This window comes from Haliotis rubra, unplaced genomic scaffold (assembly GCF_003918875.1).
Source record: "Haliotis rubra isolate DU_JTF1 unplaced genomic scaffold, ASM391887v1 Scf52, whole genome shotgun sequence".
NCBI lineage: Eukaryota > Metazoa > Mollusca > Gastropoda > Lepetellida > Haliotidae > Haliotis > Haliotis rubra.
In genome coordinates, this window is record NW_025767213.1 from 3,040,170 (window position 1) to 3,066,515 (window position 26,346).

Sequence of the window (26,346 nt, forward strand, 5' to 3'; positions counted from 1 at the left end):
AGTGATAAACAAGGCCAATCTTCGAGAATACCGGGGTATATGACATTCTTTTGAAAATTGGTTTGGGATAGGACATTTAATATAAGGGTGTGTGTGCTGTGTGACTGGTGTCCAGACTGTATCACACTCTCCCTCTGCGTTTTTAGGGAGAAGTTTAGAATGACATGACTTTTCAGAGTTCAACACCAAAAGGAACTTGTAATATGTCCAGACATCTCTGCCACACGGACCTCATGTAAGCGCACTGACCTCATGTAAAATGGCCAGACATCTCTCCCACACTGATCTCATGTAATATGGTTTGCTACATTGACCTCATGTAATACGGTCTGTTACAATGACCTAATGTAATATGGCCTGTCCATATTTGCTACACTGACCTCATGTAATATGGTCTGTTACACTTACCTCATGTAATATGGTCTGCCCTTACTTGTTACACTGACCTCATGTAATATGGTCTGTTACACTTACCTCATGTAATATGGTCTGCCCTTACTTGTTACACTGACCTCATGTAATATGGCCTGTTACACTGACCTCATGTAATATGGCCTGTTACACTGACCTCATGTAATATGGCCTGTTACACTGACCTCATGTAATATGGCATGTAACACTGACCTCATGTAATATGGCCTGTTACACTGACCTCATGTAATATGGCCTGTTACACTGACCTCATGTAATATGGCCTGCTACACTGACCTCATGTAATATGGCCTGCTACACTGACCTCATGTAATATGGTGTTACACTGACCTCATGTAATATGGCCTGTTACACTGACCTCATGTAATATGGTCTGTTACACTGACCTCATGTAATATGGTCTGCCCATACTTGTCACAACAGTTGATGTCTGCACCACTCCTCAGGAGATGATCCACAAAGTCCAAGTTCAGCATCTCATCCTCAGCAGACTGACCCAGTTTGGCGAAATACTGAATCAAAGCTCTGTTGCTGGCTATTGACATCATCTGCTCCTTGTGACCTTTGCCCACACTGCGTATTGTCTCCGACCCAGGCGTGGCATATTCGTTGTGGATGTCATCCAGGCCGATGCCGCCAGTCTTTGGCTTTTCATTGTCATCTTCATCCCCATGTGCTTTAAACAGATCCATACAGGTAATTGAATTGAAGATTATGTACTCACCTTCAAGTACCAGCAAAGATGAAGCAATGCACTAACTTATTGGTTAACAGATATCTTTGCTCACCTAAATATGTAAATAATAAAAATCGAACTATAGAACTCAAATCGAACGGTATTTTCACATTTCTAAAGAAAATGTTCCAAGTGTTGACAATGTAAATCATACAAAACATGAAATATGTTAATGAAATTGGACACATCTGCTGGAAGTGCAGATCACAATGTTTATCATTTTTGCTTAAAACAAAGTTGATGTGTAAACACTTACTGAAATTGATCTAGTCTTCCAATGGTCAATTGTATGTAACATTTGTAAGAAAATACATTCTTACAAACAAAGTGAATGTAAAAAAAAAAGTTCACCATAACCACAGTTTTGTTACCATAACCAAATTTATCATTGGAATTAAACACAATTCTTTAAAAAAGTCCCCAGAAATAATATATTGAAATATAATAACTGTTTCCATCACCAAATTACGTACACACCATCTATGGTGTGGTGGTGTGTGGTGGTGTGGTGCATGGTGTGGTGTAGTGTATGGTGTGGTGTGGTGTGGTGTGGTGTGGTGTGGTGTGGTGTGTGTGTGGTGCATGGGTGGTGTGGTGTGGTGTGTCATGCATGGTGTGGTGTGGTGTGTCATGCATGGTGTGGTGTGGTGTGGTGTGTCATGCATGGTGTGGTGTGGTGTTGTGGTGTGTGGTGTGGTGGTGTAGGTGTGTGGTATGGTGGTGTGTGGCATGGTGTGTGGTGTGGTGTGGTGTGGCATGGTTTGCGGTGGTGTGTGGTGTAGTGTGTGGTGATGTGTGGTGCATGGTGTGGTGTGGTGTGGTTCGGTGTGGTATACAAGTGGTATGTGTATGTTCTATATACAGATATGTAGCCATGAAATGTGCTGGTTTGCCAAAGTAAACGTTGAGGCACTCCTTGACTACTCTCTCAACCCACAGCCAACACTCATGTCACTGCTTTTGTCTTGTCAAGAAAGAGGTTTTAAAATGAGCATTGAAACATTTTGTGATAAAATAATTCATGGGAGAATAGCAGGAGTCATTGTGATTAAATGAAAAAGGTTAACAAAGTGCAAATGGAACTGGACCAATGAAAGGAAAATTTCATGAGTTGATTTGAGTGTTCTGGTAGGATAGGCAAACAAACACAATGTTCAACTATGGCTACAAAGTGCAATTGTGTGATTCAAGTGACAACATGAGACGAAACTTGAAGCGTGACAGTCAAAGACAACATATGGAAATCATAGATAGAAACATGGTATGAAAGGGTACAGTTCACAAGCTACTTTTATTCACTGCCTTGATTGGCATTAATTGACAAGAAGAAGTCATGAAACAGAAACATTTTCAAATAATTTGTCCTTCTTTGCCGCTACAGATGCTTATACATACAAAACACAAAATATTTTAATATTTTAATACTGATAATTGATTTAGACAATGCTAATGTTCCCCACACATTACTGGTTACCTCAATTTCTCCCTGATATTTATATCTCTCATCACATGACTACAAACAGAAATCTATGTTAGAAACAGAGAAATATTCTACCTGTAAATATCACTGACACTCGTTTCCGTGTATACAAACAGAGAAAAATAACTGTGCTTCAAATACAGATCAATAAAAATAAAAATATTCAGAAATTTATTCATGTACCTTTCAATACGGAAAGACATCTTCGCTTGAAGGTCATGATGAAAAATTTGCAGAGCAAACAATTTGGATATTTGTGTGTTTGTTCAGAGTATGATACTCCTACATACGTACATGTACTTTTTAATGTGAACAGCACATAATGACTGTGAATATTTACTATACTTTATATGAAGCACAGTTATGTTTTTCTGTTAACATACCGTTTTGTGCATGAAGTGCTGCAGTAATTCTGCAGTTGCTAGGTAACACAAGGACATGATAAACATCTAACAGTCACTTAAAATGACCATACATTTCACCAGTGAATAATATGAATGTAGAGCTATGTGTGTGCCTGAAGAAACTTGTGATTTGCAGGATATACATACCAAGAACGACTCTCTCTAGTTTAGCATTGACGAACAGAGTGTAAATTGTAGGCTTGCTGTCATAGTTGTGATATTTCATCACAGAAACTAAGAGACACACTTTACAAGTCAGAAAAAAATAAATGGATAGTTTAACCACTTTGTCTAGAAATAAAGATAGATTTTTTTCTTTGTAATTAATATGTGTAATTGTAAACTATTATTACCATTTTCCTCTGAAACAAATGGAAAAGAATATATTTAATAAATTTGAGATACAGTATATATAATTTTGTTGGTGAAAGGTGATGCTGCAATAGCATTTCCTTGTAGTACACAACACAGGCTGACTATTTATTGACACACAGAAATAGTTCTGATTTGTTAAGAGAAATGATAATATGGACAGAAATGCCATAGCAGGTTGGTTATTTAACACCACACTCAGCAGTATTTAAACTACATGATAGTGGCCTGTAAATAATGCAGTCTGGATCAGACAATCCTGTGACTGACAAATGAGTACCCAATGGTAGATCTCTATGGATGTTCTATGTGGGGCTTACATGGCAGAATAGGTAAGATTACTGTGACCTAATCAAGCCGCACTTGATCTGCTGGCTCAGACATACACTTGGAGCATTGCTGACTGGCAGAAAACAACATCCAACCTTTTACATCCAGCAATCTATATCAAACAGTCTGAAATTAAACCTGTTATTTCAGCCTAATTTATCCTATTTAACAGAATAACATAAGAACTGACAATCAAACGTATTGCAGCAACTCAGCAATCAGTGGCCATGCATGAGTGAGGTGCCACCTTGTGACCAGTGTCCATGGGTGTTGGACACCATCCTTCAACCATCTACATCAAAGTGTCACGCCATGCTGCCCCATGCTATATCACAATACATACTTCCACTGGCATCAGAATTCATACCTGTCATAAACAGTTAACAAATGTTTCTAACCATCTGGTCAAGTAATTGCAATCAATATTTTAATAACTATTGTGTATTTAGTTTTACAAAAGTTCCATTAAAGTTTGGATTGACTGAATTTTAGCAGATGGTTATCTTTCCTTTGTAGACAGAAAAAAGAAAGCTCTTTTATGATATCTACATCACCTCCGATATCATCACTGCCACCAGTATGCAAGTAGCCATTATATACACAGTGTTTGGGCATGTCCCTAGGTATACCATTCTAGCGAGTTAGTAAAGAGTTTACTATTGGCCTACTAGTTTCAAGATAGTTCATGTTGGCAGACAAGTACCAATTTCTCCCTTGCATTTGGTCCAAATTAATTACATGATAACTGAAATGAATTAGAAATTAAACTTGACAACAAAGAAAAGAATTTAGCTGGAGGAAGAGAAGCTGGCATCATGAGAGTCATTACATGTTTGTAAATGTAACCGTTGGTTGTAGACTGCCTAGACCACACATAGGGACATGTACATTACCCACAAGAAATGAGGTGTGTGTGCAGGGTGGGGTGGATTGGCATGGGTTGGGGTGGGTCAGGAATTGCTGGAGTGTATGGACATATAGAAATAATATGAACTGGTTCCACCACTAGTTGTAGAAAGTCACTTTGAATCTTCCTTACAAGAAGTGAACTCTGTTTGATTACAGAATTCCTGAACCATACCGCCCAGCACAGGCTAAGGCCAGTTAATATGGTTCATTAAGGTCAGTGCATGTCATACATAACAGGCAAAAACAAAGACAAGAACAAGTGACAGTAATTATAATTCCTAAAACGAAACTATATATATTTTCAAAAGTTAAGGTAGGTTTGTGAAGTCTCACTGAAAGGATGTATGATAATATGTTTGACAGTTTCATAGACATGACAGAAAGGATGATGTAAACAATAGAGTCTGCCAATGTATACCAGGTATGGCTCCCTTGTTTGCAGCCCTTTGAAGTCTAGACAGTAAGTGAAGGTGAAGACATACAAAAGATTTAAGGAAGGTGGTACAAAACAAAATAACATGTCCAGTCCATGTTTGATCCCAAACCAAGCACTCGCAACGTAGGAATGTGTTTGTATATTGTATAAATATATTAGCATATGATAGCAGACAAAGCTGCTGATAAAATGTGATCAACACTTCTATATCAAAAGTTATAGGACAAATACCATAAGAATATATATACTTATTTTATTAAGACAAAAGGATGTCTGCTGGTATATGCATTTGAGTTCACCGTGCATCTTTATCTGTGTTGTACAACATATTTAATGTCACTCTATTACAAACAGGAAGCAGCGAAAGCCAAACAGTCAATCACTAAAAGCATTATAGACCGAGCAAAATGTAGATCAATTCCAATTTTACAACAGATCGCTAGAACAGTGAGTTTTGTACATCTCTGTGGTGTAATACATTGTGAATCATCATAGACCTGGATAACCTAATCAATCAAAAGTCGTTTATGTCAGAAACTGAGCAAAATACATATATGCAAACATATTCATCCATTTGTTAAAAATTCAGCACATTTAGCACTTTTACAGAAAGAGTAATAAGTATCATTAGATGAACGTTTCCTCAGTAAGTGGCTAAAATATTTTTATCAACCATAATACATTTATGCAAAACTGTTACCATGGTGAGTTATTTCCCTACAGGCCTCTGTAGTGTTATTTCTGTATGATAGTTAATAAAAATTCTCATTAACCATATTTTATCTTCAATTTGAAAATTAGATTAAAATCATCTTCATCTTGATTTTAATGTAATGCTTTTACTTTAGGAAAAGTACTCAGTATTCAATACTTGGCAGACATCCTTATGATTACATCTTTTCAGTGATGATGTTTGAACCTTACTGAACAAAACAGTTGACAGAGACATGTAGGGAGGTTTGAAATGGCAAACTGCACTAAAATCACACACTTGTGTTGTGCTAAAGCTGAGTAAAAACGCTTTTACAAAATCAGCGTTTCCAAATCAGAGACAAATGTCAAACACATCGTTTGCTGTGTTAGATTCAACATACTGCAAGTTCAGTAGATATGCGTTCAAACATCACATCACCTACTTCGTAGCCAACCATCTACCACATGTACAGCCATGTTGATGAGCACAACTTACTGAAGGATCATAGACATGTTTTATATACACGTGCTGGGATTTCTTTCTTGGTTTTCAGACTTCTCATAAACAAGGTAAGGGATCAGAAAACAGGAAATTATACTGTCAGTTGCAAATTTGATTCTTAGATATTTCTGTTTTTGTCCACATCTGATAGCTTCAGTGTGGATGTTTTTATTCCAATTTCATATATGCACCAAACTTTACAAAAATAATAAGCATTATATTTCATATATGTTCAAAATAGAAGTGCAGTTGAAGTGTGTAAGCAATACTATGTCCACTAAAACAGTCACCCCTGTTCTTTCTGTGTCTCTTGTATAGTAGCATCCATTGCATGCACTACACTAAATCTTCTGCATCAAATTTCAACAATGTGACAGGTGAATCAACAGCCTAATTAATATATTTACACAATATGACATCAATGGATCCCAAAACAATTCACCATACTACACTGAAACAACATGGAAGGTCCTGTCAAAATACTTCATCATCATTCTAATATGATGACGTCCCAGTGAATGAATGTCTGTGCCATTTGTATAACTCCAAGTCAGTAAGGCCAAGGATATAACAGTATGGAGAATTGTGGTAGATAGGCTGAATCGGTAGAAGTGTTAAATGACAAAATTACAAACACCAAAGCTCACTCCAGATTTCCAGAATTTTATCTGATTTATAATTAAATAGTTTTTCTTATAATAAAATTTGAATATTAAATGCCTGCTTTCAAAAGCGTGGTAACACTCATATGTGAGACATATTGGCAGTTGTGAGATAAAATCCTGGAAGTATCAAATCCCATGTTGTTAGTACTGAGCTACTTACAACTTCCGGATGTGACATGGGTTCTCTGAGGGAGTTGACCAAGTTCAGTCTCTACGGTATCATTTGGGTCTACACCATAAGTAGATTGTGAAAAACATGCATCCAGAAGCTTAACCACTTCAAAACAATATGCTGTATGTTAGGTTTTGTTGGTTACCAAAAACACTCCAGGAATTGTTAGGAAGGTTTGGGGGAGACTTGTTCCTTTGCTGTTTAATGCCGCACTCGGCAAGATGTGATGGCAATTTGTTTCTTATCAAGTCTGGACCAGACAACACAGTGACTGACATGAAGAGAAGTGATCCATGTTGCATTGTATAAATCCCCAAGTCTGACCACCCCATACAGAAGTCTTTTGACAAGCAATGGCTGCCAGTGACCAATTTTAACCCAGAAGCCTAGAATGGGGGTTATGGGGCACTGTCTGCTACAAAAATAAATAAACACTGTCATTCTTTGTTTCAGTTAACAATAAAGTCTACATTCCTTAATCAGACAATCCTGTATATTCAACTCTTTCTGTGATACCATCTAAAACAACGATATTTAGTCCCATTGTCAGTCTGACTTTAACACACCTGTTAACTGGTCGAACATTAAGCTAAAAAAGCAGTTAGTTGGTGTCATTCAACCTAAACCTAACAATGTTCAACTGACAAATTTGTTTCTCAAGACTTAATGTGTAACACATATGGTTGTAAACAAAAATGGATGCTCACATATGAATCATAAAGCAAACTTTTTTAACACAAACTACTTCAATCTAGTGCTGAAGTTATTGATGATAGGCAACCACATCACATGTGCTCCCAAACTTTACTCTATTTACTTGAGACTAGATGTGGAGTGACACCCTGATAATATTGATCCCCATGGACAACATGTAATGTTAAAATATTGATAAAATTTCAGGACATAACCAAATACTGATAATGACTTAATGCTAAAATTTGCTAATCTGAAACTGTTTAGCTTAGTATTTGCAGATTTACAGGGTGTGACTGTGTTACAGGTACTGGGAGATTACAGATACAGAAGATGACTAACATTTGTATATTCACATCTCATATTTCTGCAGTTAACTAACATGAAAGAGAAAGAAACCAATAACCTCAATATCTATGTAAAAGCGTATGTTATTCTGTAAACTGGGGAAGTCAGTTTGACATATCTATATGTGACATAACTTTCTACTTCCAACAAAAGTAACGGACACTTACTGTTTGGCTTCCGGATTCTCTTCCTGGCGACATAGTTGTTCCACTTTGAGGCAGCTTGCTTGACATTGCTGATCACGTGGAGGGCATTGGATTTCTCTGTCACCTCTCGAGAAAGTTCTCGGAATTTGGCTGAGGTACTACAAACAAACCACCACATTATAAGGGAGTGAGGGAGAATATTTGGATTATCACATTTGAGAAAAGCCTGAAATCATGCAAGTTTTATATGTTTGCTACTTGGGTGAAACCTACGAGGTCTGGTGCTGATAAACCTTGAAACCAGAGATTCGAACATTTGATTATTGGTTTCTGGTGTGCACAACACTGAATAATGAATTCTGGTACCTTAGTCCACTTGGCCACCTGCGCCTCCTAGCAACATTACAGTATGATGGCAGTGGTTCTATTAGCAGTGGAGTCATATAACCAAACATCAGTTAAATAATATCTACCATTCCAATTTTGTTCACATGTGCAAGTGAAAATTTTTGAAGCTATAGACACAATGGCTAAAAAACACACAAAAGACAACTGACTCATGTCACATTACATGTCACCTTGACAACATAATAGTGACAGTACAGTGAGTGAGTATGGTTTTATGCCAATTTTATTAATATTCCAGCAACATCACGGCAGGGGACACCAGACATGGGTTTCACACATTGTACATCATGGAAGGGGACACCAGAAATGGATTTCACACATTGTGGGGAATTGAACTCAGCCTTTGGCATAACAAGCAAACACTCTAACCACTAGGCTACCACACCGTCCCAGTGACAGTACAAGCCACCCGTCTGGTTGAATTCTTTTCCCACTCAGTTCAGGCTTCATAACAACAGCACAGTCCCATGCTGTACATACTGACACACAACAATGTTTAAATCATTGGTTGACTAGTTCACCTGATGTTATTGGCGCCGCCCTTGCTGGACATTTCAAACCCTGGGTTACTGACGCCTTGCAGGCTGTCAGACTCCTCCGATGGAACTATCTTAGATTTACTTTTCTTCTTACGATCCATCTTAGAAATTGTTCCTGCAAAAAGTGGAAATCACCTTTCAGATTCTGTTTAAACATCATGAGTGTTATAGATGGCCTTGGCATAATTGCAGTCTAGACCCAGGAGCATATCAGTCTTAAAGATGGTTTGACAGAAAGTCAGGTGTTACAATTTGAAACATCTGACTCCAATCATCATTAAGTATTTTCCAAATTGAAGGTAGAATCAACATTAGCACCCCAAAAGGTTTTGTTTTGGAGTAAAGAAAGGGAGACAGTGAAAGTTTGTTACTCTCTGTGTATATAGCCCAACACCTACTGACACATGACTTAATTAGAATTAGAAGTCTCACTGGATATTGCACACTAAATCATAATTCTAACAGGAATTTGGAAACTTCTTGATTCAGATAGGCCAATCAGAGGTATCAAACCACAATAACCATCTTGTATAAATATGTCTAATTTGACAGATGCATCATCACAGTTGCTAGTATTTATGAAATGGGTCTTCCTTTTCAGACATGGTCTCTAGGCATTCTTAAATAATACTATGAGTAGTCAAAAGTCTAATTCACAGAATCCAAATCTGGGAAATTATGATGACAGGTAATAATCTTTACACTTTTTTCTTCACTAAAGCCTTCCAGTGACTCTTCATTTCTCCTTGTACATAGGTTCTCAGCACCATGAGCATGCATTCGTGGGTGGACACTGGCGCTTTATAAATATCCCTATTATTATTTATTATTATTAATACACATTGGTCAGCAAACATGATCTAGATGACATGTATTATGTTCAAAGGATCACAGCAAGCTAGCAATCTGGTGATTTTCTATTGCTCTCTGTCATATTCTTTCTGCATCACAATGAGCAGTTTGATGTCATAATGTGTGGATTAAAACTAAACACTGCAAGGTTTGCTCTGCTTTATCTAGGGATTCAAACTTCATATTGGCTGACTATCGGTAACTTGCTGTGTTGCACACTTCCAATGATTGTGCTATATACAATCTTTTTACATGGCTAGTATTGGTGTTTATTTCAGTTTAGTTCTACTCCACAATATCACAGAGAGGAACACCAGAATTTGGCTTCACACACTGGACCCATGTGGGGAATCAAACCTGGGTCTTTGTCAAGACAAGCAAACACCTTACAACTAGGCTACCCAACCTACCCCATGGTAAACTTAGGCAAACCTATCTATTAATAAAGAGAGAAAGCAAACAATTAATTTGCAATCTGTTGTTTTATTTCTATTCCTGCCTCTAATGAAATATAAAAACACTGTAGTAATGCTGCAGGTATTTCTCCATTGTATCAAGAAGGGATCACTTTATGTTGCATTTGACAGCTTGTTCAAGCTGCTGATAAGGCTATTTAGCAGTAATTAACTGAAGAGCATATTTGTTATATGTTGGACAATGACTATTGTCACACGCCTCTGTTAGTTACCACTTACAATAGACGTGAAAGCGATTGATCTGAATGTAAACATTTTTTTTTCCATCCGTAACATCGTTGAATGTGAGCTAATTGTTTCTTAAGGGCACGTCTGTAATTGACATTACCCCAAAACAGCAAAATTACACAATGATTTTCTAATGATTCATAAAAACCTACCTAAAATTCATTATATCCTGTTTGTCTCAAAAGCAACTGCGTGTACACACTTGCTCTGGTAAATCACAACGCATGCCCACTGTCGGACGCCATCTTAGTTTGTCCGGTTTACCTTCGTCGCTATTGGCAACGCGCACCTGGCGGCACCGTTTGATGTGCTCCGCTGGGGACATTACCAATAAGCTGATGTGTATATGATCTATATATACAGTCATTCTAAGGGTGTCAATCAATAAAAGCGATATATCAATCACATTGTCGTTTAATTGTGGAAAGTGCCACTGAGTTTATTGATATGTATGCGTACAGACGGTTCTATAACAGTGCTTGCACAATTGCAGTTCCCGAATGCATAGTTTTATCGTTGGGTTTAGAATACGTAAATGTTGCATTAACATTATTATTATTATTATTATTATTAAGGATATTTATATAGCGCACGTATCCACGCACATAAACATCAGTTGAGTCAATGGATTTAGGAAAGAGGCTTTTGAATATGGGGCGAATTCCGCGTCTGAATTTGAAAGATCTATGGCGACATTATAGGGCCAACTGAAGTGGTGGTGTGAGTGAGTTGAACGCTGAGCAGTATTTCAGGGGTGTTAGCTTGGCGTGGGGGAGCGTCTTGAAGTCATATGTTTTATCTATTGGTGTCTCCGTATCATATCCGTGCTCTTGTCAATTTGAAAATTGTGTAAACGCGATCGACTTTTGTATCTATGAGCTTTGTTTCCAATTTATGCTGGGGCGGTGGGGTAGCCTAATGGTTAAAGCGTTGGCTCGTCACGCCGAAGACCCGGTGGGGGTGAAGCCCATTCCTGGTGTCCCCGCCGTGATGTTGCTGGAATATTGCTAAAAGCGGCGTAAAACCAAACTCAGTCAGTCAGTCAGTCAGTCAGTCCAACTTATGCGGGGCGGTGGGGTAAGTTAGAAGTTAAAGCATTCTCTCGTCACGCCGAAGACCTGGGTTCGATTCCCCACATGAGTGCAATACGTGAAGCCAATTTCTGGTGTCCCCCGTCGCCATATTGTTTGATATTGCTAAAATCGTCGCAAAAACCATACTCACTCATTTGTAGTCCAATTTATGTTGACACACTGATGTAAAACTCAACTCTCTCACAAATCCTGTTTAAATCTCGTTCCTAATCACTACAAATTAATTTGTATTAGAAGATACTTTTAGAGATTTCTTTGGATTAAATGTAATTAATTTAAAATTGTACTCGAACAATTTCCAGAGGAAACATAGATCCTGCTGGTTTTCACAAGCACCAACATATATTGACGCTATGCTATTTGTGACAAGTGATCACCACTTACCACTGTACGTAAAATGGTATGTCTGGTCAAGAATTACTTCGGGGCGTTGGTATATGAATTGACTGACTGCAGTCCGACAAAGTACTATCTCATTAAAAATGCATGGAAAATATTGTTTGCAATCACTGTCAGTGAGGCATAATAATATATATTTGAATTTAAACGTATTGTTATATATATATATTATCGAAAACAATGATAGTGAATCATAAAACGTTTCCAACAAACGCGCACCTGGACAATCAATATACATCATTGTTTTGTCTATAAAACGACACAAAAATATGCAATGAACAAGACATTTCCTTTCAATATGTGTGCATATATATTTCATAACATATATAAATCATTTTCATTAATATTATCAGTTTTACTTATAGGGTTGAATTAAATCGGGGGTTAACGCCGCACAATCCAGGGATTTTTACTCTTTTAACCATTACATATGAAAGATTTGTGGTTAGTCTTATGCGGAACACCAAATTCATTCTTAAAAAAGTTGTGGTTAGCTAATACCGAACGATTAAAAGTTGTCAAAAAGGTCGATTTAAGTTAATGTAAGATCGAAATGAGTAGTTTTAATGACGGGGTTTCATTTATAACGATGCCAATTAGTGATTTATGTATTTATGTTTAGCCATCTCTTCTCTGGTCACGGCAGCATCTTGGTTTGACGATCTCTGAACTGCAGTCATTGTGGTTGAATGTTTCTTTTATTTATCAGAAGGACTAGGATCTTTTATTTAAGTCTTGTTACATGTCTGTAATATATAACCGCCTCGTGGTGTAGTGGTTAGAGCGTCCGCCCGGAGAGCGGAAGGTCGCGGGTTCGATTCATACCAAAAGACGTTAAAATAAGAATTAATGTGTACAACAAGGACTGGTCGGCTAGTGGGGATGCTTGACTGCGGCATGGTATCCCAGTGGGCAAGCACTATAACACCAGCTTCAGTCTGGGGTAGTACAAGCATTTACACGCATGCACGTCGTCTTGAAATATTCTCAAGCACGACGATAAACCCAATTTCACCTCACCTGTAATATAGTATAATATTTAATATCCTCCGCACGATGGATGTAGACATGTTGTATGATGAACATTGTTATGATACATAAATATGAATTGTGATCAGCAACAATTCTAGAAACCGATAGAATATAATGTAATTAGTGTGTTCACCTACCATATTGTTATACAGTGCTTTCATTAGTACTTAGACCCGTGACGATCCGGGTTAGAATTGATCTTCAGTATCCCATGCTTGTCGTAAGAGGCGACTATCGGAATCGGGTGGTCCGGCTCGCTGACTTGGTTGACCCATGTCATCGTATCCCAATTTCGTAGATTGATGCTCATGCTGTTGATCATTGAATTGTCTGGTCCAGACTTGATTATTAACAGACCGCCGCCACATAGCTGGAATTTTGCTGAGTGCGACGTAAAACCTTTGCTGAGTGCGGCGTAAAACTCACTCTTTATATAATTATTTAGTTTGTAGTCTCTATCAGTAATTCATAGCTAACAGCTGTAACTGCCAGGAAATATATTTATAGCAGTATTTATAGAAGGAGTTTTATATTTATTTATATAAAGTGCATACTTCTACGAATGGTAAATGTGTACTGATGTAGTGTATGTGTCAGGTTCACATTGATGCGTTCATGCGAATGAAAAAGTATGTGTCTGCATGGATGTTGTTTTTTTAGCTGGTTAACGCCACTCAGCAAATTCCAGCTATACGACAGCGGTATGTAAATTATCGAGTCTACACCAGACAATCCAGTGATTAATATCATGAGCTCCAATCTACACAATTGTGATTCGATGATATGTGTCAACCAGGTCAGCGAGCCTGACCACCCGATGCCATTACTCGCCTCTACACGACTGCATGGGTGCATATGTGCATATAACATAGATTTCAATCAGTTGTTTCATTTCATTAGTAGGTGTAAAATCACTACATAGATTACTACAGTACTGTTGGCTTAATGGAAGAGGTTGGTAATGGAAGAGGCTGGTAATTGCGCACGTGCGTGCGTGTGCGTCTAGATTATGCGGGTTTTTTTATGACATAAATGGGATATTTGTATCTGCTTTTCTCACCTAGCAACTGAAATGTAGGACCGCCTCCGTGGTGTAGTGGTTAGAGCGTCCGCCCGGAGAGCGGAAGGTCGCGGGTTCGATCCCCGACCGCGTCATACCAAAAGACGTTAAAATATGGTACTTGTTGGTCCCTGCCTGGCGCTCGGCATTAATGGGTACAACAAGGACTGGTCGGCTCGGAGTCAGTATAATGTGTCTGAGTGGGGTATTCATGCTTCACTGCGGCATGGTATCTCAGTGGGCTAGCATTATAAAACCAGCTTAAGTCTAGGCTAGTACAAGCAGCCTCACATACACACGCATGCACGTCGTCATATGAGCGAAATATTCTCAAGCACGACGTTAAACCCAATTTCACCTCACCTCACTAAAATGTAGTGTTTAATATACGTGTTGTTCGTGGTATACATTAAATGCTAATGTAATGGTATGTATGTTTAATTGTCGATTCTTGTAACTGTATACCAGTAATTCAACCGTTCTACATTATGTTTTATGGTATATTCCTTATTTCTCCACACTTCATGGGTTTGGATCTTCATATCCCTGACTGGGAGACAGACAGAATATGCCCTATAAACACCCAAGACGTAATGCTTATTTTAACTCGATCGTTTTGAATGCACGTTTATTTGTTTTAGATAGTAGATTTGATGGGGTCTCCCAAAATAACTATGTTCATATTTAAATAAATATGGCCGTGAATGTATCGTAACGTAATAAAGAGGAATGTATATCTAATGATGACATATAAGACAAAATATACTTTGAACAAACAAACAGCATGATATCTGCTCATGTTTGATGAGTAATCTCTAAGTTCGTAACGGCTGAAATAATCTTCATGTAGGCGTCCAGGACACTAACAGCTGATGACAAGCGACATGTCAACCACGCCCACCCGTGAGTAAGTAATTGAGAGTAATCTGCCCCTGATCACATCAAGAAGCGAGGATGGCGAACTCACGGCAAAGCCGAGGCAAACTTTGTGTGCGAGTTTTCATTGACACAGTGTGCATCGCTTTAGGTAACTAGACTTATATTATTACAGCTGTATCCGCTTATATTATTACATGTTTGTGTTGCTAGGTTGCAGCCTCTGTAATGACAACGGCTTGGTAAAGAGCAGTTTCTGGTTTCATCGTCCGAGCTTCGGTTTGGTTTTGTTAAAACCCGACTGTCAATCATGTTTTTTCCTCGTACTGTTAAATACGCTTGATTATCGACGCTATTTGTCATCTCTTCAGTCCGTTCATCGGTCTGTCATTAGCCGAGATGTGACGTGATAACATCGTTTTGTGTGGAATCGGGTTAGTTTTGTCATATTTAGTGTTCAAACTGATTAACTGCTATTGGAAAAACACAAGAGATTAGGCTCTAATAGGCGGTAGCATTTGTCTGTGTTGAACTGAAGATAAATCATAAAGTATTAATTCACAGGACCACATCACCAGTATTCAGCACTCACAAATGTTGTGCTGTATACACTCCTGTTTCATGGTCCTGTGATTAAGTAACTCAAGTAGCTTGGACCATGTAACACTGTGATTGTATAGTTTATAGTTAACCTCATTTGCACATGATTGCTGCTTAAAAGGTTGGGCAAGCCCTCAATACTATCTACACATAAAGCTTTGCAACCTATCGGGCTTACACGAAAAATCTGGCTTGCTACGCGCCTGGATACATATCTTCAATACTGGGTAATGAATACAAATATCGGCTACTGAATACAATAATAAGTCTGCAGTTTATGTTATTGAGCATATTCAATGAAACAATAACAAAATACATTATTTGACTTGTTTTACCATGTTGACAGCATTGATACATGCATATCCCAACAATGAAACAATAACAAAATACATTATTTGACTTGTTTTACCATGTTGACAGCATTGATACATGTATATCCCAACAATGACCCGTGACCTCATTACTGACAAATTAAATATGCAAGAGTGTTGGCTATTATTCTGATTGGTATGGATATATTCCATTTAGCATATCTCGTTTGGATAAATAACTATCAAATTCAAGTATAAACACTGCTTTTTGAAAAATGTCATGAATATTAAATTCTTGTCATTGCGAATATAAAATTAAATTCATGAAAGGATATGTTTTGATTCACCGAATATACACGAGTGAATAATAACAGCCCTAATGACCACAGTTCTAGATTTATCAGTTGTTGTTTTGTTGAAAATACTTGTCATAATTATTGTATATCATTACATATGAAGTGATCACAAGCAATGCTTGACTCATGCTTTGAACATTGTTTATTCTGTTTAACAAGATTAATAGAATTAACAAGAGCCTTTTCCATATGCTGTTGACACATTACCATACCAGCTGTTGTCCTTACCAAGTACCTAATTAATATTAGTACAATGTACTTAATTGCTTGGAGGCAAATATAGCATCAATGGCTGCTGTTACCATACAAACAATCAGATGTACTTGATATTTTGAAGAAGGATTTCAATGGTTTGTATATATTATCATTATAATTTATTCCAAGGAGGTTAATGATTAATGAAGGTCTGCTGTTACCATGGTAGTACTCATCAGTACCAGTTCATGGGAGATTATATTTCCTTTATATCAAGTTTGTCAGCACCATTATTGATATTATTTATTACAACTGAATGTCTTCATCCTAACTGGATGTTTGCATAATTCCATCATCTCCTTCATCATTCCAGTCTTGGGAGCGAAAGTGTCTGACAGGGAGTGACAATGATTGTTCATGCAGATCCTATTTTCTACATACTAAAACCCTAAAAACCAAATGTTATGGTTCTGATAACAGCAATATCAAAATTTGGTAGTATTAAAGGATTCTATTTTCCATTTTATACAATTTATAGAATGTAAACTTTGTCATTTTGTTAATTAATGTACAGAGCAAATATTAGCTGTGACTTATATATGCACAAAATGTCCAAAATAGTACAGGTGTTCAGTCATAACTTTCAGATAGATAAATAAAAACAGAATGCCTTTTTCTATATAGTTTGTGTACATATTAACCTTAATCATAGATATTATTACAAATCTCCAACAATTGTTTTACACAATATACCGGTTATCAAGAAGAAATATTGCAAACTGTGTCGTTTGAAGAGTGTATTATGGTATATAGGTATACTGTTCAGTCCTTGTTACTGTGTCATCCCGTGAGGTGGCAGTGGCTTGTTACTGTGTCATCCGTGAGGTGGCAGTGGCTTGTTACTGTGTTGTTACTGTGTCATCATCCGGTGAGGTGGCAGTGGCTTGTTACTGTGTCATCCCGTGAGGTGGCAGTGGCTTGTTACTGTGTCATCCCGTGAGGTGGCAGTGGCTTGTTACTGTGTCATCCCGTGAGGTGGCAGTGGCTTGTTACTGTGTCATCCCGCGAGGTGGCAGTGGCTTGTTACTGTGTCATCCCGTGAGGTGGCAGTGGCTTGTTACTGTGTCATCCCGTGAGGTGGCAGTGGCTTGTTACTGTGTCATCCCATTGAGGTGGCAGTGGCTTGTTACTGTGTCATCCCGTGAGGTGGCAGTGGCTTGTTACTGTGTCATCCGTGAGGTGGCAGGTGGCAGTGGCTTGTTACTGTGTCATCCATGAGGGTGGCAGTGGCTTGTTACTGTGTCATGAGGTGGCAGTGGCTTGTTACTGTGTCATCCCGTGAGGTGGCGGTGGCTTGGTGGCAGTGGCTTGTTACTGTCATCCGTGGAGGTGGCCTTGTTACTGTGTCATGAGGTGGCAGTGGCTTGTTACTGTGTCATCCCGCGAAAGGTCAGTGGCTTGTTCATCCCGTGAGGTGGCAGTGGCTTGTTACTGCATTCTCTCCATCATTCCTTGCTGTTCAAGAGCCCGCCTCCCGTGGAGAGTGGAAGGTCTCCGTGGTGGTCGATCCCCGGAGTTGAGTGGACAGCGTCATATAAGGTCGCGGGTTGGATGTTGGACCTGCCTGGCACTCGGCATTAATGGGTACAATAAGGATAGGTCGAAACTTGCTGTCAATATGTTTTTCTTTTGGTTTATAATTTTCTACATCCGTTTTACATCCTCGGTCTGTTCACCCTGATTGGTGTCCCGTACCACCGAGGGTTCTTCTGTAACGACGAGAGTCTGAAGCATCCCTTTTGGTTTATAATTTTCTACATCCGTTTCACATCCTCCATGGTTGTAGGAAGCTGGACACAGAAGTCAGATATGTAGGTTGGAATCAGGGCCCTTGATATTAACAGAATCCAAGTTTCCCATCCCAGGGTGGTCAGACTCGATGGTTTATTACATGTGGCATCGTTGTAGAATGTCACTCACAATTAGGGCTGGGACGATTCACCGATGCATCGCGATACATTTACGTTTGATGCAGCTATCGTATCGTGGACTGATGTATCGATACAAAACGATGCACAACTTTTTTTCAAAACAGTATTATCTTAAACATGTTACAGTACTTATTTAGAGAAAAATACGCAAGTATGATGGAGTTACTTGTTTGTTTATTACAAAAGTGTTATTGTTAAACACAAATACCTTGAAATAAATCCTTTTAAATCTTGATACCGTGTCATTCTTTCAAGGTGTATGTATCATGATACGTGATGCAGGTAAAATATCGTGATATGTGTTGTATCGTGACATAGAGTACCGTCCCAGCCCTACCCACAATACCAGCAGCTGGTTTGACTGTTCCAGACTTGATTATTTACAGTCATATAACTGGATTCATGTTGAGTGGGGCAAACAAACAAAGCCTTAGAAAAGCTTTTCCTCATGAGATATTGTGTTTCTTTGTTGATGAAAGACAGGGCATCAGGAAATGTAATTTAATTAAGTTAGTTTTGGGCTATTTTAGTAAGCGATAAGGAAGTGTTCTGACATTTTTCTACTGACTGATTGGACAGATACAGAAGTCATCTGAACACACATGACTAATCCGTCACCTGAAAACAGTATTTCCTAATATAATTGTTAACCAAGTTGTCAAATTTCCCTGTGTAGTTATGCATAGTAAAATCCATCTGCTCTCATAACATGCATGAGTTGCCATGTTAGTAAATATACGTTGAATTGTGGAGGTCCAAGGCACACTAAATCTTAAATTGTTGGGTTGTTGGATTAAAAATAATGTGTCCAAAGATACAAAATGGACGCTCAAGAGCAATGTCCGAAAAATTGAAGAGAACTTGTGATCGTGAAGGTGTGCAGGCTCAGAAGAAGGTCCTGAATGGTCTGTTACAATGATGTAGTCGGTAAACTTCAGGGGATTGGGTCAGTAATCTGTATAGTTCTGGCTTAGTATAAATGTGGTGGACATGCTCTCAGTGTCATATTGAGTCAGAAAAACATAAAGTATGCAAAATATACTACGAGTACTCACATGAACTATAGTTGTTTTAATCCTCCTCATCATTAAACCAGCAAAATAACAGGAATGATCTTCAAAGGGGCATTATGATTAATCCGAAGTCACTCCCGTTGCTACCCAATCTACTCTAGTCTTATTTAATATGTGTTGTCATTAAACCATAGTGTTTGCTACTGTATGAGAATTGACATGTCACTTTGATTCAAAGGTTATGACCCTGAGCATGGATTTGTTTGATTTGATTTCTTGCTCAGTCCAATGAATAATGATTAGATTTCTTCTTTTCTTTTAAGTTCCATTGAAACCCTTGTGAACTGATGGATGTGAACACACATAACCACCAATCGAGCTTGCGACTGTGACAAGAATTATCAGTCAGATTCTCATCAGATGGAATATCTTAGGTTTTAAATACTTCTCTCAAAGTCACATTCTATCCTTAACCTCCTGTATGTTGGCAGTTGCGATCCCCATCGGTCTGTTCACCCTGATTGGTGTCCCGTACCACCGAGGGTTCTTCTGTAACGACGAGAGTCTGAAGCATCCCTTCATCGCTAGCACCATCCCAACATGGCTGCTGGGTGTGGTGGGCCTGGGACTACCCATTCTGTGTGTAAGTAGATACACATGTAGCATGATATTCATGTGATTGTTCTGAATGAAATATGACATGTATTCAAATTTCATAAAAAGAGTCTACTACTGAATGCTGGGCAGATAAGACCTCCAGTGCCCCATGATTGACATACAAGCAGAGTAGGGGCGGTAGGGTAGCCTTGTGGTTAAATCGCTCGCTTGTCACGGCGAGGACCTGGGTTTGATTCCTCACATGGGCACAATGTGTGAAGCCCATTTCTTGTGTCCCCTGCCGTGATATTGCTGGAATATTGCTAAAAGTGGCGTGAAATCATACTCACTAAAAGCAGAGCACTGAGAATTTGACGGTAACCTGTTAGACTAACATCTAGTGTCTGTGATGAACATTTATTACAGAAAAAACAGTTCCTAAATTATAATCATCAAATATAATATAAAGGAGCCCAGAGACTTTCTTCATTTTCAGAAACTGTGGAAATCTTGACTTGCCACATATTCTAGACTTGCATGGGCTTTATTGGATATATTTGTTTCAGGGTCTGTATGGCAGACTAGTCACATGTGTGACCAGGGTGATAGTGTGTTATCTTTTTGATAATGTATGGATGTGTGCTCATGATATCAACCCTTGGTCAGGCTCAAACTTGCTTATCTAAAGGGCCCATGAGTGGACTAGTATCAGTTTTATGCTTTACAAATGTATAATATGCTGTTGTTACTTCTTGAAAAATTGTTTTTATATTCTCAAATCTTTCTTATCTCTTCAAGATTTTGGTCATCGAAGCTCTTCATGAGAAGAAAACCTCTTGTTTTGGGATTGTTTCCACTGACCCAAATGAACACACAAAAAGTTACTTTGAAAAATGTTACAAAATTATCATCGTGTTCATATTTGGGACAGCTGTCACTCAGCTTCTGACAGAAATCGGCAAGTTCAGTATCGGGAGACTCCGTCCACATTTCTTCGCAGTGTGCAAACCAGACATGGCAAACATAGACTGCAACAGTGGCTATATCATTGATTTCACTTGTACAGGAACAAGTGCTCATCAACTCCGTGATATGAGGTATGTTCGTGGAATAGTCATTTAACCCTATATGAACATTTTCTGTACTTAATAAATGGTGTCATCAGTCCGTATTTAGCTATTGTATAATTGTACAATTTTTATCCAATGATTTCAATAATGTAAGGTGGATGTTTTGGCTTTTGCTTTGTTCATAGTTTTTCAAACACTCTTTAACATAATTTATTAATGGTTGACAGATGTGACTCACATAAAACATGACTGCTTGGTAGACCTAATTAGATGGTGCACTTCTTCAGTTCATATTTACATATTTCATCCTAAACATTCAAATGACATGAGAGAGTCTTTGATAGTGAGGCTGGCGGTGATTAAAGCCTGTTTATAAGCTTACATCATGTACTTGAAGCTCTACTTCTAAATCATTGTATTTTACTTCACAACCAAAAACGTGAATGAATATGCATTGTTTTTGAAGATGTAACTGTTTGTTGACATAAGGTGCTGAATCAAACAGCATTCACTCATTCATACCTGTTATATATGTGATGCTGGTTGTTACAAGACATTGATACTCAAACAGTGAGTGAGTTTAGTTTTACGCCGCACTCAGCAATGTTCAAGCTATGTGGTAGCGGTCTGTAAATAATAAAGTCTGGACCAGAAAATCCAGTGATCAACAGCATAAACACACAAAAGTTACTTTGAAAAATGTTACAAAATTATCATCGTGTTCATATTTGGGACAGCTGTCACTCAGCTTCTGACAGAAATCGGCAAGTTCAGTATCGGGAGACTCCGCCCACATTTCTTCGCAGTGTGCAAACCAGACATGGCAAACATAGACTGCAACAGTGGCTATATCATTGATTTCACTTGTACAGGAACAAATGCTCATCAACTTCGTGATATGAGGTATGTTCGTGGAATAGTCATTTAACTATATGAACATTTTCTGTACTTAATAAATGGTGTTATCAGTCCGTATTTAGCAATTGTATAATTGTACAATTATTTATCCAATGATTTAAATAATGGAAGGTGGATGTATTGGCTTTTTCTTTGTTCATAGTTTTTCAAACACTCTTTAACATAATTTATTAATGGTTGACAGATGTGACTCACATAAAACATGACTGCTTGGTAGAACTAATTAGATGGTGCCATTCTTTAGTTCATATTTACATATTTCATCCTAAACATTCAAATGACATGAGAGAGTCTTTGATAGTGAGGCTGGCAGTGATTAAAGCCTGTTTATAAGCTTACATCATGTACTTGAAGCTCTAGTTCTAAATCATTGTATTTTACTTCACAACCCAAAACGTGAATGAATATGCATTGTTTTTGAAGATGTAACTGTTTGTTGACATAAGGTGTTGAATCAAACAGCATTCTCTCATTCATACCTGTTATATATGTGATGCTGGTTTGTTACAAGACATTGATACTCAAACAGTGAGTGAGTTTGGTTTTACGCCGCACTCAGCAATGTTCAAGCTATGTGGTAGCGGTCTGTAAATAATAAAGTCTGGACCAGAAAATCCAGTGATCAACAGCATAACCATCGATCTAAATAATTGGTATACGATGACATGTGTCCACCAAGTCAGCAACTGATCTCCCGGTCCCGTTAGTTGCTGAAGATCATTTCTAACCAGACAGGTGACACTCAAACAGGTGAAGGTGAGCTTCTGTACCTAAGTTTTGACTTCACTCAAAATGTTTTGTGTTTCCAGACTGTCCTTCCCTTCTGGCCATGCTTCCATAGCAGTCTACTGCATGATCTTCCTGATGGTAAGGGTAAACGTACACACTTCTTCATGTAATCCATATGTGAGATATTGTCCGTGTCATTAATGTTATCTGTGTATGTTCATGTACATTATGGAAGCCCAGTCAGTGTACAGACAACAGGTGTCTGAACCACTGTAATTACACTTGCTCGGACTGCCCATTTTCCTGAGTCTGATTCCAATTTAACAAACATTCAGGACACAGCTAATTTACAGCTCATAATATTTAGAACTATTTTTATGCCTAACAATAATCAGCATGGCCAGGAATAGCTACCAGCAGTATTGATGGGTTGACATGATGCAGCAATTATGTGACACTCTTTACTGCTGCAGGTGTATCTCCAGGCTCGACTGACTTCAGCCAGAACTAACCTGATCCGCCCAGTTTTGCAGCTAGTGGCCTTCGGGCTTGCCTTCTTCACATGTTTGTCACGGATATCAGACTACAAGCATCACTGGAGTGATGTGCTCGGTGGAGCTATTCTTGGAACCCTCATTTGCTGCCTTGTGGTAAGATCCAAATTGGTACAAACTGCTGAACCCTTGTTGATCATTTTCAAATAAAATCTAGAGAAGGATAATCACTAAGGTTTTATTTATATCTTGTTTATGTTTGTCATGCTTATCAATTTTTGACAGTTGCCATTTTACATCATTCCATGAGTATCAAGTGCATGAGTAGGTCTCCAGGATCTTATGCTTGTCAGAGGAGCTGACTAAAATGAGGATTGGGGGAACAAAATGTGTAACTTCATTAAATGTATTTTCCCTACCTTTGTATTCTGTTGCATTTTCTAGTTTTCACATGTTACAAACATAGTTGTTCCACAGTAATAGAAGAGTAAATGACAGCTGACATATATGTTTGCAATATTTTTTGTTTGTTAAAACTTGTTTCCTGGAATGATGTCATTTTGTGTTGTTTTCTTTTTATAAATGTAACATTTTTCTGCATTAATATTATTTTTATTATGCATATAATTGTATTTGTAATTGAAGGCATGGATCACTGGTAATGGTTTCATCCACTGTTTTTCAGATAACATTTATGAGCAGTTTTCGCTTGGAGCGGAGGTCTGTGATGAGATTTTACAGAAGTCGCCATGAGAAAATACCTCTCTACCATCAAAATGGCCGCCAGGAGACTTCCTCTTCAGGCCCTAGCGATGACACAGCAGAAATGAACGAGGAGCTGACGCATGTCATTAGTCATGTGAGCCATGGCAAGTGAGGATGTCATGACTGTACATGTGTGTCATGCAACACGGTTGTGATAATCCTTGCCAGTATATGTGTCTTGTGGAGTGAAATATACGCCATCATGCAAACCTGTGAAATGTGCCTGAGCTTTTGTGTTGTGAATTAAAGTTAAAGATATCATGAAAGTAGAAATAGCAGTGTTCACTGTTAGCAGTTTATCATGCAAGGTTTGAAACTAAGTGACCGGCATTGTATATTATGTGTATTTGATATTTATTTGTCACTTAAGTTTCAAACATTTTACTGCATTCATGGAAGATCATTCTAGGCAGCATATGTGAATGTTTGTTTGAGGCTAGCCTGATAAATGTCTGCCCCACAGCTCAGTCAAATGTAGGCTGAGGATAACACGAGTAAAAGATCTGTTTCCGGTGAACACATTATATGATAACTGATTCTTCTCTGTTGCCATGGTTTCCATTGTTTTAACTGAAGCTCTATTGGCTGAAACATCTTTGCTATTCATGTACAAGTGAATTTATGTACACTTTTCATGTTGCCATTTTACAATGTGAATGATTTCTAGCATTTCCATATCAAAAATAAAATCAAAAGTCAAGAAAAGCTGGGGTATGAACTCTGAACCTTCTAACTGCCAAGCAGTCAACATTTTTAGTCTGGAGAGAGAAGGATATGGAGAGTCTTTGTGTGTAAATATTTTTCTTTGTATGTTTTGAGTAAAGTATACTAAATAAAGTATACTCGCTCGGAGTGGGGTATCAATTACTTATTCATCATATTTTCTTTAGTATATAATCTTATACAACTGTATTAACACATCTTAGGTGCAGCAATGAAACTGTAGGCAGTAGAAGATGTCATGTAGATTGATGGATTGTACAAGGGACTCCATGAGACAATGTCAACTGTATGCACGACCGCCTGTCAGTGGACCACAGATTTCTGTATCTTGCACAAAAAATATCCCTATAAGTGTTATTTATATCAAATATGATTATTGCACATAGTCATTGACAATCATATTTTACTGTAATTGGCTGGTATTGGGTTGGTGACAAGATGTGCAGTGTGTGTTGGTATGGTCATTATTACAAGTGACACTCACAGCCATTAAGTACATTCCTTATATAGATTACAGTTGTTTTGTATTCAGGTAAGCTTTCTTCTTATGTTTCCCCATTTCTGGTGTCCCCTCCCGTGATGTTGCTGGAATATTGCTAAAAGCGGCGTAAAACCAAACTCAGTCAGTCAGTCAGTCTTATGTTTCCAATTGATTAAGGATTGTGGAGCCTGACATGATTATTTACAGGGTATCATACAGTTAGATTATAGCTGGACACTCCATTAAGGGCCAGTGTAATCATTGTGAAGTTTGAAAATAAGAGAGAAGTTTCTGCTCTAGGGACCACACTGTGGATGTAGCCTTATGACATGACTGGACTTTGTTTACAAACAAACACACTTATTCTGAAATCCAAACAGATGTACCTAATGAAGCCTTTCAGTGCACTTTGCATAATTATATGGATATACTACTATACTATTATATGTATATACTACTACACTGTGAGGGGTATATCATCATGGCTTTACACATCAACTTTGATATGCTAGCTGTCTGTAGGGTTTTGATGACAGCATGTGGAGGGGAAATATGCAAATGGAAATAGTTTTTAGTTATTATTGATTCCCTATTTAAACATTACATGATGTGTGACTTCAGAAATGAAACAGATAAACATCGTGGATGTTGGAAGATGTGACAGTAAGTCTGGTGCTGAGTAGAAGAGTAATCGACTTTATAGGATATCGTCTTTTGTAAGTCAACACAAAGATGTCACAAATAAAGGTTAGGATGTGCTCATGATTGCGAAATATGCATCATGTCGGAAAGTGCATGTAAAATCTCCAAATCATCATCAT

General features: G+C 38.1%; 2 protein-coding genes across 2 annotated transcripts in view; one reads left to right on the forward strand and one right to left on the reverse strand.

Moving 5' to 3' along the window:
- Window positions 1-11,073, reverse strand: part of LOC124292526 — a 51,879-nt gene extending 40,806 nt beyond the window's left edge. The window contains exons 1-6 of the mRNA XM_046729646.1: window positions 10,974-11,073; window positions 9,248-9,380; window positions 8,340-8,476; window positions 3,406-3,414; window positions 3,200-3,214; window positions 819-1,108 (exon numbers count right to left, since the gene is read on the reverse strand). Of these exons, the coding sequence (XP_046585602.1) occupies window positions 819-1,108; window positions 3,200-3,214; window positions 3,406-3,414; window positions 8,340-8,476; window positions 9,248-9,366 (570 nt within the window). The 5' untranslated portion in view covers window positions 9,367-9,380; window positions 10,974-11,073. The remainder of the gene's footprint in view (window positions 1-818; window positions 1,109-3,199; window positions 3,215-3,405; window positions 3,415-8,339; window positions 8,477-9,247; window positions 9,381-10,973) is intronic.
- Window positions 11,074-15,342: 4,269 nt separating this feature from the next.
- On the forward strand, window positions 15,343-25,649 carry LOC124292513 (phospholipid phosphatase 1-like). The gene is made up of 7 exons (XM_046729634.1): window positions 15,343-15,433; window positions 20,240-20,391; window positions 21,144-21,238; window positions 22,115-22,318; window positions 23,143-23,200; window positions 23,536-23,712; window positions 24,242-25,649. The coding sequence occupies exons 1-7, from the start codon at window positions 15,361-15,363 to the stop codon at window positions 24,431-24,433; spliced, it is 951 nt and encodes a 316-aa protein (XP_046585590.1). The 5' UTR covers window positions 15,343-15,360; the 3' UTR covers window positions 24,434-25,649.
- Window positions 25,650-26,346: the final 697 nt, after the last annotated feature.